General features: G+C 35.4%; 1 protein-coding gene across 1 annotated transcript; it reads right to left on the reverse strand.

Moving 5' to 3' along the window:
* Positions 1-8,411: 8,411 nt before the first annotated feature.
* LOC117338199 (soluble scavenger receptor cysteine-rich domain-containing protein SSC5D-like) lies at positions 8,412-16,910 on the reverse strand. The gene is made up of 7 exons (XM_033899455.1): positions 16,232-16,910; positions 15,363-15,537; positions 14,187-14,401; positions 13,080-13,215; positions 12,347-12,522; positions 10,620-10,820; positions 8,412-9,237 (listed from the first exon to the last, which is right to left on the reverse strand). The coding sequence occupies exons 1-7, from the start codon at positions 16,287-16,289 to the stop codon at positions 8,723-8,725; spliced, it is 1,476 nt and encodes a 491-aa protein (XP_033755346.1). The 5' UTR covers positions 16,290-16,910; the 3' UTR covers positions 8,412-8,722.
* Between the last annotated feature and the right edge of the window lie 1,144 nt (positions 16,911-18,054).

Here is an 18,054-nt window from a genome sequence, read left to right on the forward strand (position 1 = left end):
ATATGGTCACCCTACTTTGCATTAGATCTGATGGTCACACCTAAATGCCTATAGTTATCTGAGAATTGGAGAATTGTCTCGTTGAAATACAGTTCAAAGTCAAAATCGTGTGTTATATTAGAGCTAATTTTAATACATTAGTTTTGAGGGATTAAATGTAACCACCCATTGTTTTGACCAATGGTCTATACATTTTAGGTCATGATTAGTTATAGAAAAAGAGACATAATTTCGTAACTATGTCGTCTGCAAAAAGTCGAGAAACACTTAATAAGTCAGCTATATCATTAATATGAATTAAAACAAGAGGAGTCCTAACACTGAACCTGGATGCATACCTGCTCCAAGACCATTATTATCAGAGTTAGATTCGTGGACAAAAACCTTTTTGCTTTCTGCCCATATTGTAATGTTCTAGCAATTTTAAAATATTACCTGACATACCAAATGCTGTTTGCTTTGCTATCAGACCTGTGTGCCAAGCCCCATTAAAAGCCTTAGAGACACACAAAATAACTTCTCTTCCATATTCAAACAAATTTTATGTTAAATTTCAATTAACTCGAGAACTATAGAATGACCAAACCCTGACTGATTAGTATGAGATAGATTTTTTCTTGTAACTAATTAAGTATCTGTTTTACAATAACACGTTCGAAGACTTTGCCTACTACTGATAGTAATGAAATAGGTCTGTAATAGCTTGCTTCCACAAACCTGGATACGTACACTCTGACAATGATCTATTGAATAAACTTGTAGAGGTTTACATATACGAGGACTGATTGATGCGTTGTGAGCCTCGTATTATTACTATTCTCTGACTGACTATAGGACCGTGTAACCAAGGACTGGTCTCATTTGGTTGCCCGGTAGTGTATATCGACGAGGTAGCACTCTAAATTAAACAAGACAAGCGACTTAAACGAAATGGTCAAAATCGGTCATGCACCCCAACCCTAACACTAAAATTTTATCATGTATTAATATATTTGTTCGTATTTTCGACGTCACCACGGCTTGTCATGAGGTCTGATAGTGACAGTTTTCGTAGGAATGCATTGTCTAGCCATAACCTAAAAATGCTTAGAAAAATTCGTGCACGCTTGTTTGGCATTTACCAACTGACAAAATATAATTCCTCCCATGGAAAAAAACCTCAATTAATCTATTAAGTTCCTTGTAATCTGCTTGGTTATAACACCAAATTTTGCTTTTATAAGATGTAGATAACTTAACTATTTATCTCGATATATACTAAACATGATCAGTAACATTTCTATCTATAGGTAAAACAGAAGGTTCTGTACGTTTGATCAGATATGGCAAGAGTACTGGACCAAGAACACAAGTTGGAAAACTACCAATACTAGTAGGTGCATTTACAAAATTTCGTAAACCAAACGTTGCCATGATATCTAAAATTACATGGTACCTGGTTAACTGTAAGCATATCTACATTAATATCATCTACAATATTTGGTGATATGTCTATTGCTAATTCTAAAGAAAAAAGTAATTACCTAAACTATTTTTGTTGTATTTGGTGTTCTGTAAATAGTGCATAACAATTTACGTTATGGGAAATCAAGCTATAATCGTATCAACTCATCACGGATAATTCGAGGTGTTAACTTCTAGCTGATTTGATTTGTTTAGGCACAAAAGCTAAAATCCTACCAGCAAAATTGTTTGCGCTAAAAGGCTCCATGAAACCATCTAATTTCAAATCACTCGATAAAATATTGTCATCAAGATGTCTTTCTGTTAGAGATATATCATATTCGCTTGCAATGTCTTCGATAAAACTTTCGAAATTTCGAAAACTGCGAATATTTAAATTAAAAATAGATAGAGCATTTCAATGAATATATAACATAGCTATATGATATACATATATTATGGCTACATAATATACATTTATTATAGCTATATAGCTTTGTATGTAGTATACATATATCATATAAAGAAATTTCGTAAACCAAAAGTTGCTATGATATCTAAAATTACATATATATTATATAAAGAAATATACAGAGAAAAATCTTTAAATTCACTACATAACACAATACTGTTGCAAGGTCGAAATCATTAATTTTTATGCAATATCTTACTTTACATCCCTTTTTAATTAAGCAACCTAATACGTCACAATTAAGATGTTTGTCTTATTAAATACAAGCCTGTTACCTTCTTGAGTAACACTAAACCCGAGAATGGCATAGGTCCTTTTTACACAAGTAAACCATTAGTCAAATTAACTACAACATTAGTGTAAGTAATCCTCAAGATACAATTTCTATCTCTTTGTTTGTCGACCACAGTTTACAAAGTGAGGGTATTGATATACATACGGCTATATGTTCCCCGTTATTAGTAAATACACATTTGTAATTGATTATGTGAATCTGTTGACCTGTGACGGCAAGATGTTGTCTTATTTATCAATCGAAAGATTTACAGCTAGAGGCCTCGGAGTCGATATATCCACCAACACTTGCTGCAGACGACACTACCTTGAAGGAGTTCAAAGCAACATCTGCATCCATTTATCTTAGTTAGATATTTCAATATGATAACGTCGGAGTTGTTTGTTTGCATCGACAATGACCTGTTGGTAATCACCACACATAGATTCACACTGATTGTCTGATGTCATATGTATGACATTGACAGTCTGAAAGACGTAAAACTTCCAGAGTACATCTGTCGACGTAAAATATAACGAGCACGGATTTATGGTCAGTAATTTCATATAAAACGTATCAAAGAATTGTACAAACTCTTCGCAAATAACAATTTAAAACTTGAATTTAATAAAAGAAACATTTATGCCGAATATTGAACTGCATCATACAACTTTTCGTCCTTCTATGACTTGTCAGTGAAGTTATGGGCAAAGGTTTTGCAATTTTGAAGAAAAGTGGGTAAAATGAAATTAGGGCCGAATGAAGTTAAATAATTCAATCCTCTGCTTTGTGATACTGCCCATACATGTACTTGTTAAATCATTCAGTCGATTTTCTATCGTTTCATGTTATGTTGAAATTGCCGTGAAAGATTTTAAAGAAAAGTACACGAATCCTCTACATAGAATAAAATTTAAATTGACCTCCGGTTTATTCGGAAAAAAACCGTTCAGTATTGACAATGCCTGGTTGATTTATGAATTATGAAATGATGTAATATCAGAAATCACAATCATCAATTTTTATATTTACAGTATACTTTTTTCTGACAGGCATGTTACGGTATCCCAGCTGGCGTGTTTCAGAGTTCGTTGTTATATATTAAAGAAGGATGGCAGCTTGGTGAAACATAGCAAGAACAATGTAAATCATGACTAGTGATGTTTGTTTAAAAGTTTTGGCAATTGCATGAAAAATTACATTAGTCAAAGGATATTTTTGCACTGTATAACCCTCATTATTATACAAAGTATTAAATAATAGCTGCAAATCTCTCCTCCTTCCGGGATCATATAATATGCATTTTCCCGGCAAATTGCCGAAACATATTTCTTGTTCGTATATGGAAAAAAATATTTCCATTTTAGAACATTTGAATCATATCCTTACAGCATTCCAAAATATTTTCTCCAATCTTATTGTTGGCTGAGTAACATTTGAGTTCCATGTATGCTGAAACAGACTGTACTTAAATATTTACATTTGCTCCGTGTTTTCCCATTGACACAATGCTAAGAGGCAGTTGCAACCATACCCTTATAACACACATTGCCTCAGGTAATAACACCCGGTGGGTCATGTGACATTATAAAAGGCGGAAACTATTTTTGTAGGTTCAGTTTTTTTTTTAATTTGGCGAAAATGGTAAGTCAATGCAAATATAACGGGTTCCAATGGCATTTGCCCCTCATACATCTTACTGTCATATCGACTATAACAACATTAAAATCACTGTTCATAGCTTAAATGTTCCACAGGTAAACGCAGGTAATGTTAATATAGTAAAAACATGTTGGCAAATTGGGGATGAATCTTATGATGGTGTAAACGTGACTGCAATTTGCAAATTATTTTCCATGTTTGTCATAATGAGTTCCGATATAGACTATACTGAACAATATAAAAAATAATGAACAATATTATGATAAACGACGTCACCTCCCGACGATATTACGTTATAATAATGTTGTCATTATGACATCATAGCCGCAGAGCACCATGGCGGGTCCGTGGATACGGACATTTTCACCGGAGCCAAACAGAAGAAAGGCATTTGCTCCTGTTCCACGTTAAATGCGTATGCCTCCTAGATACACTGAGCCGTTATCATACTTCAAGTTGCTTTTCCCTGATATTCTGGCAAAAGAAATCATCAGACACACTAACACGTAAGTTGAAATAAAAAGTAAAAACAAAAAACTATTTCCTTTCATACGGTTGTCGACATAATACAATGTATGAACATTATAAGTATACATAGATCGAAAGTATACATTCCTTGATAATTTCACATTTGAGCGTACGTGTATATATAACAAGTGCAATCAATGATTGCGAAAGCTCACCGGCGGCAGCAATCACTATTTTTTATGTATGTATAAGCATGTCATTTTGAAATTGTACGTCACATAATATCGCTCCTAGACCTCTACTGAATGAATGTATAAACCAAATGATTTTGATATATGGCGTCTTACATGTTTGTTCAACACAACAGACGTACCGGAGAATACCGTGCTACATGTACATGTATGATATTCATATATCATGAACAATCTAATCAAATCATAAACTGAGTTAGGCAAATCCTAAACCATATCCCAAATAAACACAAACTGTCCAAATCTGGGATGGTAAATTACAATTTTCTGGTATACATGTAAGTTAAAACTGATATATGTATTGTATACGTGTATGACGCACGTGCATGATATATCGTTATCTTTGATAGATGATTTTACATATCAATACTAATCATGAAGTGTTGCTTGTAGCATCCTTGGTACGACCCATCTGTCAGATTTCGACCTTTATTGCACTTAGTCAATCGACAATTCATGCGTTTCAAGGTTCCAAACAGGGAGTTATGCGTGGACGAGTCCCTTGTACCAACCTAAGGACACAGAGGTCTTCGACAGTACATCCCATCAAAGGTCGCGAAGGTTGGTGTCAAGTTTTGGGTACTGTGTGAGTCCTCTACAGGTTACGTGCTTCAGGTGCAAGTTTACAGGGGACGTGAATTAGACCCAGTTCCACCAGGACAACTCCAAGGAACGAACGTAGTTGTAGAGCTCCTACAAGGATCGCCACTTCTTCATAAAGGCTATCACGTCTTTTATGATAGTTTCTTCACGTCCTTGAATCTTGGACACAGACTTCTCCAACTCAACACATACTTGACCGGTACGTATACACTATATAGCCTTATTTTTCTTGTGCATGTACCCATTCTCCGGCACTACACACTCGAGTAAGTAAATTGCCAAACGTTTCAAGGCATGGATGTTCCTTATAAAGCTAAATGTTTTCTATGGGATGCCGGGAGGAACAAATATAGGGAGTATATGAATATTTCAAATTAAAGTGGAATAGTGTGAATGTGGTGTAATATGTTTCTAAAGTTGGATTTGCATTCAAAATGAATATTTTCGTTGTTGTTGTTTTTTTGTAATCATCTTTTTTCCGTTTTCTTCTCTTCAAATAAAACCCGTATTTTACAGGAAATTTACGAAAGAATCGACCAATGCCGAACCTCGTCAAAGACATGAACCAGCCAGGGAACACTGTCTACTTGCGACGTGGCGACTTCTTGTGTCTGTCTCATTTCGGCGCTGATCAAAAGAAACCTGTGTGGTTGCTATCGACACTTCTATCAGTACAAGATCTGGGGTCATGTAAACCGCGTGTCATTGCCCTCGTACAATACCAACATGGGAGCAGTAGATATATGAATGATGGTCTTCATTCATATGGAAAGCAGAGGAAATGCCAAAAGGTATGGAAGAACATACTGGTGCATTTATTTTTCAGAATCCTTATGAATTCCTATATACTTTATAAGGAAAATACAACATTGAAAGTAAAAAGCCGCCTGCAGTATATCCAAGCCGTTATTAAAGCACTTGCTGGAACGAAGAAACGTGACAACCCTCGCCGCCGAGCAGTGAAGAAAGTTTCATTAATCACTTTGCCACAAAAGAAGCAGAACGACTGCTGTGTCTGTTCTTCACGTATGCGCCATGGCCGTGGAATACGTCGTCGGTGCAGAACGATTTGTTCATTGTGTGAGCGTGGACTTTACTGCCAATGTATTGGAAGGCATTTGAACTGCATTAAACAATAGATTGTGTAATTACCATACAAAATCTGAACTGTATATATTCGTCTACTCCCCAATATATCTTGTTGCACAAGGACTAACATATTTTTAACCTCTTATGTTTCACATTCGTATAATGTAATTTATCTTTTTTTCCCGAATTTGTTTCTTGTTAGGACTAATAGAATCTTATCTCTGATGTTTTACGTTGGTATCATGTAAATCTCCCGATTACCTTTCATCTTTTCATATAATTATCTTCTGACTTGGAGAAAACTGTTTCGGAGATAATGTACAAACAAGTATTTATAATGGGAACGTATTCTGCAGACGTGTAATTGATATAACTCGCTAATTATGCACGTATTCAAAATATTTAATACCGTGTATTCATTAACAATACAATTTTTCATCCGCATGCCATGTTGTTGAACTAAAACTAAAACTTTATAGCATTACCGATGGAAAGTACATCCATTATGTAGCTCGCGTATAAACTACACCGAAAGTTATACGAATTTAAAAAGTAATTAGAATGTTAAATAACAGACGTTACTTTCTTAATTCTTAATTCAAATCCTAAAAGTATTTCTTGGATGGTTGGATTCAGCTAAACTCACGATTCGGTACTACTTGATTCGCTTGACACGTTCTAAATGTACCACCTACGACGGCTGACGATTACGAGTGGAACAGGTGTCGGGATATACACAGCGCATTATGACGTCACAATACTACAGACGTCACTGTAATTCAAATAGGCGGATCAGAGTTTTCGGCGGTCTAAAGGTTAAACAGTATTAACATGGAGTTACTGTAAAGTTAGATTTATATTGATGTGCTTTATGTGGATTTCTAAAAATGTTAATGCAACCTCATTTTTCTGCATTTAATAAATAACAATAAACAGCGTTAACTTATTATACAGTAACCTAAACATATTGTTTTTGAAGCAAGGGAATATAAATGCATTGAACATAATACACATACTACATCAATAACACGGAATCCGTCACAATTAAGATTAAATCCCAACTTACTGTACCGGGAACAAAAAGATAAGCTAATAAATAAATCGAAATATATCTAAATAAGTTAAAGAAAATGATGAAATAAGTTCATTCTACCCATTCAAACCATTCCTGTCTGGTCAGTATAATCCAATGTTCTAGGTTTAATGAGCATGTGTAGCCTCAGGTTGATTTTAGTTGGGCCATGACACATTGGCCGGAATTCAAACCACAGTCTAGCCTTCGGATAAAATATTCATTAAAGCACACCCATGAGAGATTTTGATTTGATAACTTATTTGCACTATCAGTCCAAACTATATCCTTACAATTTGTAAAAGTATATCGCTCACATTACTCACATTAGGGTTTTCAAAATCACGAGATTGCTGAAAAAAAACTTTATGCAAAAATACATCAATATAATATGTCTCGATTCCATAAATTGTCCTTCTAGGGCACGTTAGCAATACTAGACAGCATAGTTGGTGACATCCCAGACGGGTGTAAGGGAGATCGATATAGATCTAACCGAATGCTTAAGTAAGTAAATAGAAGTTACACAATGAGTGGTTTTTGGACATGTAATTTATTTCACTCAAAGTGTGTCTTTTGTAACTATAAAAATAACTAACGAATGAGAAATACATATCATCTCCAACAACAACTAGTCGTGTGACCATTTCTACCACGAAATTATGAGTCGGCATGGGCCGGAATAATTCACCGAAAGAGTTCTTTAGACCTCTGCGTAGACCTGGGGAAAGGGAGGTAACTTCAACAAGATATTACCAAATCTTAGTATATATCCGAAAAGTAAACTGAAGTGGCAATTCACAATGTTCATACAGTGAAATATGTAATCAAAATATAAAATAAACTGGACATAGGATACACAAGCCCGTTTACCTAAAATAGCATTTAAAACATGAGTTTATTTGGTGTATTGGCATTAGTTGTGTACTGCCAAGTAATACAACACCATCATGTATATGTAACTGTACAGGCGCGGATCCAGGGGGGTGTTAAAAAAAGTTTTTCCTCGTCCGAAAAAGGGGGGGGGGGGGGGTTCTGACCCCCCCAGGACACCCCCCCCCCCCCCCCCCCCCCTGGATCTGCTAGTGCACTGTATATGTTCTTCAAGAGTTGTTAACAACACAGAAGTTGAATCAATATTACAATATCACGACACTTGTTAGTTGCCATACAACATATCTCGAGACGGTGTGTTTGGATTTACCTCCCTTGTATTTGTGACCACGGACAGTACATCATCGTCGACCGAACACATTGCATCACTGGGTTCTCGGTAAATGAACTGAGATGGAATATCCATCACATCACCAATGAAAGGACGACTCGGAAAAGCAGCAAAATACCCAGTATCTATATCCTCAGGGACACATGGATTTGCCACGGGGATATCATGCAAATTCAAAGGAAAGAGGGAACTTTCCAAGCGGCTTTACTCCATGTGGAATCGGATGAACCTGCGCACTCCCTACTCTCTGTAATTCATCTAAGTTTGATGAATTTTCGTTAGATTCGGAAGGATTTTCATCCATCTCATTGACAGTGATATCCGAAGAAGCTCCAGAAGTTGACATGCTTCCTCCTGACTCCCGGCCATCGGGAGAACGCCTGGTTCTCTCTTGTCTCCTTGGTGGTGCCTTTCCAGCATTTCTGAAAACTTGACGCTCTTTCCCAATTGTCAACAGGTCGAGATAAAATGCGCTTCCTAACAGACCTACAAGTATAATGACGCCTAAACTTCCAATAGCAACAGCAGATGGTCTGTTGTCCTGCTTTGTCGAAGTGGAGTACATAGCGCTGGTTCTCCTGTTGTATTTAGGTACCTGTTGAAGTTTTGGTTGTGACGATGGCGGCTGAACACTACTATATTCAGCACTGGATTGCATGATTCCATGGGAATATGTACCTATAAGAATGAGTCAGTTATATGTATTATGCATTTAATTAAACCACCCTAAGCCTTAAAGCTATTTTACACCTTACTATTTTCAGTCTATCATTTGACAAACTGACTAAATAAACCAATGAAAAAGAAAAAGCGTGTGAAAAATTATAATATTTATTAGCAAACGTCCTACTGATTGTACTGATGAATTCCATCGTAAAGAACTATTACTATATACTACTATGTATATTACGGATTTAGTTGTAACCAAGCAAAACGCTGGCATATGTACTGCTTATATTTGGTCCAAATTATTTTCACATTCGTTTCTTGATAATGACAACATATTGAAAGATTTTATTGAGAAATCACAATGAAACGTAATATTCCTCGACACACCAAGTTTAGAATTAACAATAGTATAAAATTTCGTTTTTTGATTTTAACCTACTTTTAACCTAGGTATCGTTTTGTAAATATATAGTACAATATATCATACGTGCAGAACAATTTGTATTTCAAATTAACAAATTAACAAGTTATTTATTTCAATATCAATCTATTAAAGGTACATAATCAGCAAACGAAATCGGTCACTTAAAGGATACTGTACATTTAATAAACAACGCTAGCACGATCAAGAGGATAGAAGACGAGGACGGAAAAAAGTTACACACAGCCAGTCGGGGTATATGAAAAAAAAACACTTTTGATTGGAATTAATTGGTGTTTACTTTCTTGTTACTTCTATAGAATCTTTAATGTTAAATACGTTTTTAGTGAGGCCGGTTTCAGAGCTGTTTATTTCGTAAGGTAATTGTAAGGAACTTTTATAACTTTGATCAATAGAACAAATATATTTCCTTAAGCTAATAACGTAAGAATTTAATTATCAAACACTTGACAACTGATACCTAAGTATAATGCCGTTTTTGAAAACTCTCGGAAAAATCCAGATAGGAACAAAAGGGAATGAATATACGTCTCACTTTCTAATGAATTCTAGAAGAGATCATGAAAGTTGAATCAGCCAAAAATGATTAAAGACATTGATTTCTATATTTTCCATGATCGGTCATTTATGTCTATGATGTAAAAGCTTGATCAATTATGTCATTCTAAAGAAGTTAAGAACTCTACAGCTATACCTTTGCCGTAACTTTCAGGATTTGTCGTCCTTTTAACAGCGTCATTCTGATTTGAATATGGTAAATGGGGCATCAACTTTTGATTCAATGCATCATATGCACCTATATTCCCCAAGTAATAACTCTAGCTCTGAGAAATACAATGATTGAGTGACTGCCGGACTGCCGGACTGACCGACGGACGAACGGACGGACGGATGGGATGAAAATAATATATATTCATAACGAAGAAATATATATCGTAACTTGGAGCACCTGCTGTTGTTGATGTAAAGGGAGAGTATGTTTGACTATTCATGGTGGTAATTTGGATACATTGTGTTGGCTGTAACATCTCCTTGGTTGTCATAGTGACTGTTTCTGTAGTAAAGGACGTGGTTGTTGACGTCATAGTTTCTGTTGTCGTCGTTGTCGATGTAGCAGCCAGGCAAAACGATGATGAACTGGCGATACTTACTGAAGAATAAAAAATTTTTCCAAATATACCGGTGAGCTCTAAATAGTTAAGAAATTACTTAGTATGACATACATTGTATTCAAACGTTTTTCACTAATTTCACTAAATAAATGATTACGTTAACTGCATTTACTTATATTGTGCTCTACAGAAATACTATTGGTACAAGCGCCAGTTCAATAATGCGCTGTTCTATTTCTCTGTGAGCGCTAAAATTTGGTAATATGATAATTCTTACTAAAACTCGACCAAATGAGGGCAAAATATGAGCACAGAAATTGATTTGTAGGGAAACCCTTGAGAGTATATAATCAAAATAAGATCATGTGTTCCGGTAGAGTAAGCGGCTTCTGCTTCATCTAGAAATAGTTGCCGAGTACTTCATTTCCGTTATGTAATATTGGATAGAAAAACCACATGAAATATACCACGTAAAATACGTTTGTATATTACCGTAAAATTTGAATCGATATAAATACTGTATACATGTATATGAATAAGAGTGGACAACATAACAAAAATCAACAGGGATTTCACAGACCAAAGAGTGAACCTTTCTTAATAACAAATACATTTACTTATGCTGTCGTTTATGAAGGCGTTGATTCTGTCGGTTAATGCAATAAAACTCTGGCATCGTGAATCAAAGATACAGTTTGTAAGTCAACACTGGGAAGGTTCGTTGAGTGTATTGACATAAATAGAGAAACATTTTAACGACTAATGCTCCAGGTTTTCTTGCATTAGGATAACTTCTGTTGATCATACATTATTGCAGATGAGATACAACGTCCTCCAGGGCCATTGTGTGATACGCCATCTCCATTCTTTACACATTTCGTAGTCATGCGACGTTATTTACAAATGGTGAAAATTATGAAATTAATTAATAATGAGCTATTGCATCGTGCTATCTTGATTTCAAAATGCCTTTCAACCTTTTTTAAAATTTCGTCCTATGTATCAAAATTGTAGGCCCTTATCATCACTGACGAGTACTAAAATGACGAAACACCAGTCTAGTATGGAGTCGTCTAATTTAGTTTTAGTTTTAACTGTATTAGGTTGAAAGGTACTACTACATTGCGTGTTCTGTGTACAATAATTATGGATATTGTGTAATATATTATCTAATATACTCCATTACACATTATGTGATACAATTTCATTGATTTAGATCGAAGCCATAACCCCTTTGAAATAAGTTGAACTATAACATATCTACCCACATAGCTAGCAAATATTAGCCAAATTAGGTTTACAGCATTTGGAGGAAAAATCACAAGGAAAATCAGACCAGGTGTTCCGGAAGTGTAACAGTCTTCTGCTTCATCAACGGCATCGGCCATGAATACAAATGTTAAATCCATGAAAAATGAATTGGTCACTATAAGAGCTTGGTATTGACCATGACACCAATGATGCGGCAGACACTTAAACTTAAACAAATCACGAAGAAATGCATGATATTTTACTAAATACGATAAATGAAACGTTGGTATAAGTTAAATTATAATTTCTTTACCTGTACATCGCACTTTCACGTCTGTTGTGTGAGGTGCAATTGTAGGACCCCATAGTATATCCTCAAGACTGGCACATTCGTCAATCGTGGCTGGCTTGGTACTGCAGTTTACACCATCCAGCCAAACGGGTCCAGTTCCATCCTCAACTGTAGAACTAACATCATAATCTGCAAAACTGTCGGTAATAGATAATATACAATTATAGGCTTATAATGGTTTTATTAACCGGAGAAAAATATCGATCGTGGAAGAAGTACTCTTTAAATGTTAGGGAAGCTACAGAAAAGGTTATGCTGTGGTAGTATTTTGTATACATATTTATAAACTGATACAGATCTATTTTATTTCTATTCCATTGTACAAGCTTAGTTTTCAAAGATGAATCGCTTCCTCAAAAGGAGATTTATTTTCATGCATATTGGGTACTCATTATATAAATATGATACATATTTTGTTTGGCAATACGTTTTGACTATGGCAAATTAATTTTTGCCTTCTAACGTTCTGATGTGGATTGGCAAGGGATGCAAACTCAAAGAAGATCCAACAATTTGCTTGATCTTATTGTGTCTAAAGGTTTTCAGATTATAGCACCCCAACTATTGAGGAAGTAATGTTGTGCAAGTTAAAACATACGAATAGTATTTTTTTACTCGTATAACTACACAAAAGACGAACACTTTTTTAGGATAGCATAGACTATTAATGTTTGGCAGTGTGTACACTACTCACTCGTATCCCAGCATTTTACAAATAACAACACCCAGCGTGTCGGGAGGATTGCTGTGAGTCACGGTCCCCCATCTATTGTAACGGTATATCTCCACTCTTCCCTCCAATGTATCATTAAACAGCCGAATGTTCGGGTCTAGGAAAGAGAATGCATACAAAAAAGCATAACAGACTCGTATGTACTATGTAATTTATTAACGAACTCAATGTTGTGGGTTTTTGTTTGATTGCTACTGTCATATCAAATCATGAAACGAGTTTACTGTATAATTTTTGCGGTTGTCCTAGTCAGAAATAATTCCCGAGTATTATAGATCACAACACGTATGTGTTTCAGAAACAATTCTGTACATGAACATTATGTCTATTTTTGTGCTATATATAATGCTTTTGTTTGTTTTTGTTTAACGTCCTATTAACAACATTTAGGACGAGCCTTGATTTTGGTGGTGGATGAAAGCCGGAGTACCCGTAGAAAAACCACCGGCCTACGGTCAGTACCTGGCAACTGCCCCACGTAGGTTTCGAACTCGCAACCCTGAGATAGAGGGCTAGTGATAAAGTCTAATGCCTATGAATATTACCAGCTATATAATGATACGGTGCACATTATATCAAAACGACTATAATATTTCATTCATTATATATTTATGAAAACTCTCAAATCTATTTACCCTGTAATACCATTGGATTTTGAAAACTGAGATAATATCTTGACGTCATATAAAATATCACGTGACGAAATGACATGTGCGTATTCCATGGGAAACAGATACGTTATGTGATCATTATAATTGGATGTATACTTTAATGCTGTGTTATTCATTTTAAGAAAGTTGACACATGTGTGTCAGAATTATACAAGTTATTTTAAGACAGAAATAGGACTACCTACAGCTAAATATAGTACAGAAATGAACAGAGTGAAATGAAGAGTATTTAATAGCATTTCGTCATGTAAAGTATGCATCTCAATGTAATATTGTGTATATGACTATTCCTCGAAAATCTTGGGTTTTTGGTATGTATATCCTATTCAAAATGTCCAAACGTTTTTAATTTGTAAAGTCTTAATTTGACACCACTTTTCTTAAAAAATCCACTTACCAATATTTGGTATGATGTATTCACAGATGTATGATTTCAACACAGCACAATTTGATAGGTCCCATTCCCACTGTCCGGTGTGGTAGTAGTAAACACATCCGTTTAAGACATTGGTCAGATTCCCAATGACGTCAAATCTTCCTGAAAACACCTCCCCGTCCCGCCATAGTAGAGCACCATTGCTGTCGTTTAAACCAATGTAGTATGTTTCTCCTCTGTCATAAAAATACAGGAATATTAATACAAATAGACTTTTATATATATCTCAACAGATCTGATTTAAACATATTTTTATTTGTAACTGAACTTTACAAAGGGATTGGGCACAAGTTATACAACTTATATAAAGCCATTTCCCGATATAATTATACATAATCATTACAACAAGATGGCATATTTACATATTTAAATTTTGAGAGAGAGAGAGAGAGAGAGAGAGAGAGAGAGAGAGAGAGAGAGAGAGAGAGAGAGAGAGAGAGAGAGTTACATATCTATATATCCACCGAAGCATTTAGATTAGAGCTAATCTTCACCGATGCCGACAACAGAAGTATACACAAAGCACTTTCCAAAGCTTGCTGCTGGTACTAATGTTCATCACTTCCCATGCCAATGTTTCGTTCTCCTTTCACTCCTTACTTCCTTGAAAAGATCTATTCATTTCCCTTAAAAAATTATTGATATCAGTTGCTTAATGTGATAAAGATATAATTGATATTACGGAGTACGTATACCAAGGCTTTTTGGTGGGTTAAGGTTTTTTTAGTGTTTCTTCGATGCCTTTTATTGTGTACTATTTACGCGCTGATTTTGTTTTCAAATCTTTTCCTTGTTGGATGAAATTATGATATTTTGCCTTCGTATTTCATTTTGAAAATTCTTACACATTACCTCTTAGTTTACAAAAGTCAGGTGTCAGACATTGCAGTGTCAGACATTGCAACATATCAAATATTTGATTAATATTCAAATCCTGTGACTTACATTTGAAATAATTTGATTTATTAATCCAAATCCTATTTCACAGTGTGTGATTTATATTCGAAATCATGTGATTTACATTCGAAATAATTTGATTCGCAATCCAAATCATATGATTTACACTCGAAATCATGTTATTTATGTTCAATATATTGGAATAATTTACCTAAATGCTATTCCCATAAGATAACTTACGTGTCGAGAAATGTGGTTACGAAATCGTGTATGAGCCTGTTGTAAGGTTGGGCTAGGCTGCCACCATTGGGACACGATGCATGATGCCATTGAGAATATGAATTACTGGCGGCGTAGATACATAGGTTTGGATAAACCGGATGGATCGTGTACGAGGTTGGACAGCTGATGGCCACTGTAAGACAGGAAATTGACATATAATGATGTTGTAAACTCTCATTTTCATTCATTGGGCAGGCCTATCAGCTAGACAGTTGGTTTCGTATAATCGAAATTCACCGGCGGAATAATCACAATATACCGATATCATAACAAAGCCGTAATTCTAGCTGATATGGTGACCTTTGTAAAAGTACAAGGAGAAAAGATCAGGTATCTAGAGACACAACTGTGAATCAAGCTCTGGCAAGGTAATTATGAAAATATGATTGTATCTAAATTTTGAATATGAAAAGAAAAGTATAATGATATGTAAACGAACGATGAGCTAAATGAAAACAAAATAATAATACTAACTCAAATTTAATGGATCGAGGGCAAACCATAAACGATTTATATATTTAAACGAAGAAGTGGACAAGGCGTTGCATTAGAGTAAGCGTCTTCTAATTCGACGTCGATACAAGTTTTTTCCCTTTTTGTTTTTAATCGGGGACCAATATACGTGCTGCTTTTAAGCAATAGAATATCAACCATTCACCAAATGTGCCATGCCAATTAAAATTAACACAAATATCAATCACGCAGAAATCTTAATGTATTTCATTAGGCCTAATATGATTCACAAGAAAATGAAATATCAATTCAATTTGATAATAATTTTTGAAAATTATTACCGATCCATATATTAGAATAATTAAGAAGCTTACCTTGCCCATAGACATAACAAAATTGATATATATGGAGGAACACTATGATGAAACGCATCTCTCAGTGTTGGAATCCGTCACAAACTGAAATAGCAGTATATATCCTGTTGTTCAAGGTACATCCGGTTGGTTGTCTTGGTTACAAGCCAGCACAACAACTGTATTTACAGCTGTTTTGTAAGCAGCTTTCGAATCTTCGCATTTCTTTGAGATTTCTATGGTAGGAAACCGCATTCATAATCCATTGTTTGGAAGGATATATCTAAAGAAGCGCCATTCACCGTTAAAAGCATAAGTATGTAGATATACGGATTGTCATAATACTGAAAATTCTATGATAATGAAATCAGCCGGAAACAAAGCATATTTTACATAAGATGCCATTAACCCGATTAAGGCATGAAAGTGAGATACGCGTGCTTTCGTGCGGAGTGTGACCTAGTTCCTGAAACATTTAATCCTGCTTTGTCACTTCGTCTCTTTACACCGCTAAGTCAGATTCACATACTTATCATGACATCCGCTATTGAAATCAACTTCCAACATTGACTTTCTGCTAGTCATTCAACATACCATGAATTCCATGCGAGTTCGTTGCTGTAAGCCCAAACGTTTCACATGTTAACCTGTCTTTGCTGTAATATCTTTATACTTTTATCACTCGTAGATACTGTCCTTATCTAAATGGTCTTTCCAATTTTGTTTATGTGCTTATAATCAATGTCCTTGGTAGGTGGCCATATAAATTGACCAGTGTCATTTTGAAAGTGATATCGGCTTTGTCTACTGAAAACAATACATTGTACTTGTTTGTATATAGTTATCTTTCATGGTATTATATTGACCTACCAATGAAAACGCCCATTTTCAGACGGGCTAATGTTGAAATGGACTGCATTGATTATGTTATAGATGACAATGGTCTAGGTGAAACTGTGTATTCAAAGTAGACTGCTATCATCACAACGTATTACTGGATTGTTATTTCAGTACTTTTATCTACCCAATGTAATTATTGACTTCCTTGTTTGCATATATTTGAATGAAAAGGATACTTTTAAGGCTAGTTGCTTCCTATAATGGTCATTATCGTGAAATATTGATTTGTAAACAGTACAACTGGTATTAAAGGGATGATTTATTAATTTTGATCATTTACTAAACATTCAGGCAGAATAATTATATACAGATGGGTTTCATATCAATCATATACTGATGCATTTTTAAAAAATCGTATAATATGATAAATGTTTTTCACAGCAAAGTTGAATGTAAAGGAAATATAAACAAAACTTTACTCCTCTGGGCCTTTACACTCCTCCGGGACAGAACTCAGCACCCAGGACCTTTACACACCTCCAGATATAACTCAGTACCCAGGACATTTACACACCTCCGGATATAACTCAGTACCCAGGACCTTTACACACCTCCGGATATAACTCAGTACCCAGGACCTTTACACACCTCCGGATATAACTCAGCACCCAGGACCTTTACACACCTCCGGATATAACTCAGTACCCAGGACCTTTACACACCTCCGGATATAACTCAGTACCCAGGACCTTTACACACCTCTAGATATAACTCAGTACCCAGGACCTTTACACACCTCTAGATATAACTCAGTACCCAGGACCTTTACACACCTCTAGATATAACTCAACACCCATGACATTTACACACTTCCGGATGTAACTCATTACCCAGGACCTTTACACACCTTCGGATATAACTCAGTACCCAGGACATTTACACACTTCCAGAAATAACTCAGTACCCAGGACATTTACACACCTCCGGATATAACTCAGTACCCA

This window comes from Pecten maximus, chromosome 11 (genome assembly GCF_902652985.1).
Source record: "Pecten maximus chromosome 11, xPecMax1.1, whole genome shotgun sequence".
NCBI classification, from domain to species: domain Eukaryota; kingdom Metazoa; phylum Mollusca; class Bivalvia; order Pectinida; family Pectinidae; genus Pecten; species Pecten maximus.

Excerpts from the sequence above, each read along its gene's own strand:
- LOC117338199 (XM_033899455.1), bottom strand. The coding sequence starts at position 16,289 with ATGCGTTTCATCATAGTGTTCCTCCATATATATCAATTTTGTTATGTC. Across the intron at positions 13,216-14,186 it reads ATACATCATACCAAATATTG|ACCCGAACATTCGGCTGTTT; the intron begins GTAAGTGGATTT and ends TCTCTTTCCTAG. Across the intron at positions 9,238-10,619 it reads CTTTACATCAACAACAGCAG|GTACATATTCCCATGGAATC; the intron begins GTGCTCCAAGTT and ends TCATTCTTATAG.